The following is a 3,257-nucleotide window of genomic DNA, read 5'->3' on the forward strand; positions in this document are numbered from 1 at the left end:
GTCTAGAGAAGAACAGAGGCAGAATTCTCCTACGAGGAAGTAAAATACGGGATATCATGGTTTTGAGTTTTCCTGCAATTCATTCCTTAGCGTTTGGTGACACCTTTCCTTCCGGGGGTGGTCAGTGACATCCAGTCTTCACCTTGCAGCCTTGAGGTCTTTACTTAAGCCCAGGAGTCTGAACTTGGTGTGTTAAGGCTTATTTTCACACTGCATTGACCCTTCTCTCTAGTGGCTTATAGATGTTTATAATTCACATGCTACACAATTCATTCATTTAAAGTATAGCACAGTGGTTACGGCACCAGCCACATATACCAAAGTTGGCAGGTTCAAACCCAGCCCGGGCCAGCTAAACAACAATGACAAGTGTAACCAAAAATAGCCGGGCGTTGTGGCAGGCACCTATAGTCCCAGCTACTGGGAGGCTGAGGCAAGAGAATCGCTTAAGCCCAAGAGTTTGAGGTTGCTGTGGGTTGTGACACCATGGCGTTCTACCGAGGGCAACATAGTCAGACTCTGTCTCAAAAATAAATAAATAAAGTGTACAATTCGGTGTTTTTATTTTATCTATTTAAATTTTATTTTCTTCTTGGTAAAGAGTTTCCTTGTGTTCAGTATTTTATTCATTTATGTAGTTTATTTCTCAGACAGAAGATCATCTTATCACCCAGGCTACAGTGCCATGGCATTAGCCCAGCTCACAGCAACCTCAGACTCCTGGGTTCCAGGAAACCTCCTGCCTCAACCTCCCAAGTAACTGGGACTACAGGTGTCTACCCACCATGTTGGCTACTTTTACTATTTTCAGTAGAGCCTGAGCTCTTGCTCAGGCTGGTCTTGAACTCCTGGTCTCCAGTAATCCTAAGGTCTCAGCCACCCAAAGTGCTAGAATTACAGGCGTGAACCTCAGCCCCAGGAGCCCGTTCAATGTTTTAGTACAGTCAGTGGCAAGTGCAATTGTCACCACACTAATTTTAGAATATTTTCGTCACCTCAAGAAGAAACTGGAAACATCCTTTAGCTCTCCTGTATCTGTGGACCTTCTTTTTAAACAATCTCTGAAGTCCCCGTAAATCACCCCTTTAATATACATCTCCGTCTCAGTCTGCCACTATTTTTGATCAGTTCGTCACCGGAGCTTCACCGTGACGTGTGCTCCCCCCTTCTGTGGGAGCCGGTGCACTGAGGGGCAGAGTGACCCACTGGCAAAAGCAGCCCCCTGGTGAGAAGGTGAGATCGGGGTCAGCAAAGACTGTGCTGGGGTGAACTGCCCGCCACGAAGAGGTTCAGAGACGCCCTGGGCCTGTCTCAGTTCACTGACGTCCACCCCTAGGAATTCTCTCTGCCTCTTCTGAAGTACGAAAACATTTCGTTGTCTAGCTCTTCCCTGGATCTTGACTCTGTGGCTTTCTCTAATTTACACCTCTCTTCCACTCTGCTGGCCTTCAGGATTTTTTATTTTTATTCACCATGCTCATCAGGGAACACAGGCATAATCCTTCTGGCTTCTGCTGTCAGTCACGTTGAATCTTGGGCTCCTTCTCAGCCATGCACTTTATCACTCAGCCTTATCTCTCTGGCTTTGTCCTTGACTTTGGAAGCACACTGAATCAACATTATTTATCTTTGCAGAAGGCAGTCTCTTAACCACCATATACTAGTGTTAATCTGTCAGATCACCCCAGAGGTGCAAGACACAATGTATTATTGAAAAAACCTAGACTTCTCTACTGAAAAGTATCATCCACTCTGGTATCAAAATATCTCAACTTATGGTCCTGAATTCTTCCAGAAGGGTAAGCAGGAAAGAAGGTACATAGGGGGGATGTTTAGAGTGAAGGCCTCCACTATCACTGGAAGCCAGGATAGCAATTAGAGCATTATAAAGGAAATCTGTGAAACAAGTGTTTTATAGAATTATAACAGTAGAAGAGGTGTGATGATTTTATTTTGGTTTTCCAGTTCAATTTTTATTTTTTTTTTTTTTGGTTCAGGAAGAGCAGAGGCAGCTGCCTTTATTAGCGGTCACGGGCCAGCTGACTTCAATCAAAGGCCACACACTTGATCTTGAAGTCACCATCAGCTGCCATGTAGTTGATAGCCTCCAGGTTGAGGCGGTTAGGGAACTTGAATGTGTAACCATCTGGCAGCTTGACAGTCAGGTCGGCCTGGTCAAAGCTGATGCACACCTCCACGACACTTCCAGGCTGGAAGGGAAAGGCAGCCTCCCGCTGCTCAGTGCCCCAGGCCCCGCCGTCCTTGCTGTTGCACATGATAGTATTGGCATCCCCGTGGGCATCGAAGCGGGGGTTGAAATGCAGGCACAGGTTGTTGCTGTCTTTGCCCAGGTTCAGCACAAAGCTCTTGGCGTCAGGGGCCACCTCGCCCCGTACTCTGAGGCACTCCCCAGGTTTGAGATTCAGGTTGCTGGCGACAAGACCACAAGCCATGATTGAAGCAGGAGGATGTTCGGGGACCGGTGCACCAGCCGTCTGAAGACTCCACCCCCCAGTTCAATTTTTATTAAAAAAATTACAAGACTGGCTTGGCACCTGTAGCTCACAGCAGCAGCCACAAACACCAGGAGCTTGCAGGTTTGAACCCAGTCCAGACCTGCCAAACAACAATGACAGACAACTACAACCAAAAAAAAAAAAAATAGCTGGTTGTTGGTGGTGGGCACCTATAGTCCTAGCTACTTGGGAAGCTGAGACAAGAGGATCACTTGAGCCCAGGAGTTTGAGGTTGCTGTGAGCTATGACACCACAGCACTCTACCAAGGGCAACAAAGTGAGACTGTCTCCAAATTAAAAAATAAAGAAGAAAATAATACTCTTCTGGTATGAAATAATTATATTCTTCTGGAATTGGAAAGCCTCTTATTTCTTAAATAGGCTTAAACATACTTCAATTATTCTCCTCCTAATGCAATCAGGACTCTAAAGACTGGAATGAAACTATATATAACCCAGTTGTTTTAGGGCAGCGGTTCTCAACCTGTGGGTCGAAACCCCTTTTTAACAATGAAAGTACATTGCGGTGTTAGGAAGGTTGAGAACCACTGTTTTAGGGTCTTTTACCTATTCACAATTCACTTCATGATAAAGGCAAATTCTGTAGTTCCCTATAAAACACCACAATGGCGTAAACATTGGATTTTATTTTTCTTGTACCTACATTGTTATGGATACTTCCCATAATATTTTCTTTAAAACATTTTTAAATTCCCAAAGCTTTAATGAATGGAATGCATA

The 3,257-nt window shown here is 44.9% G+C and overlaps 1 protein-coding gene across 1 annotated transcript; it reads right to left on the minus strand.

The window, feature by feature from the left end:
- Positions 1-1,992: 1,992 nt before the first annotated feature.
- LOC100967221 (galectin-1) lies at positions 1,993-2,505 on the minus strand. The gene has a single exon (XM_003797662.2). The coding sequence runs from the start codon at positions 2,451-2,453 to the stop codon at positions 2,046-2,048; it is 408 nt and encodes a 135-aa protein (XP_003797710.1). The 5' UTR covers positions 2,454-2,505; the 3' UTR covers positions 1,993-2,045.
- Between the last annotated feature and the right edge of the window lie 752 nt (positions 2,506-3,257).

Source organism: Otolemur garnettii, unplaced genomic scaffold (assembly GCF_000181295.1).
Source record: "Otolemur garnettii isolate 467f Iridium unplaced genomic scaffold, OtoGar3 scaffold00121, whole genome shotgun sequence".
Classification (NCBI taxonomy): Eukaryota; Metazoa; Chordata; class Mammalia; order Primates; family Galagidae; genus Otolemur; species Otolemur garnettii.

Bases quoted from the DNA above. Each gene is read 5' to 3' on its own strand.
- LOC100967221 (XM_003797662.2), bottom strand. From the start codon at position 2,453: ATGGCTTGTGGTCTTGTCGCCAGCAACCTGAATCTCAAACCTGGGGAG.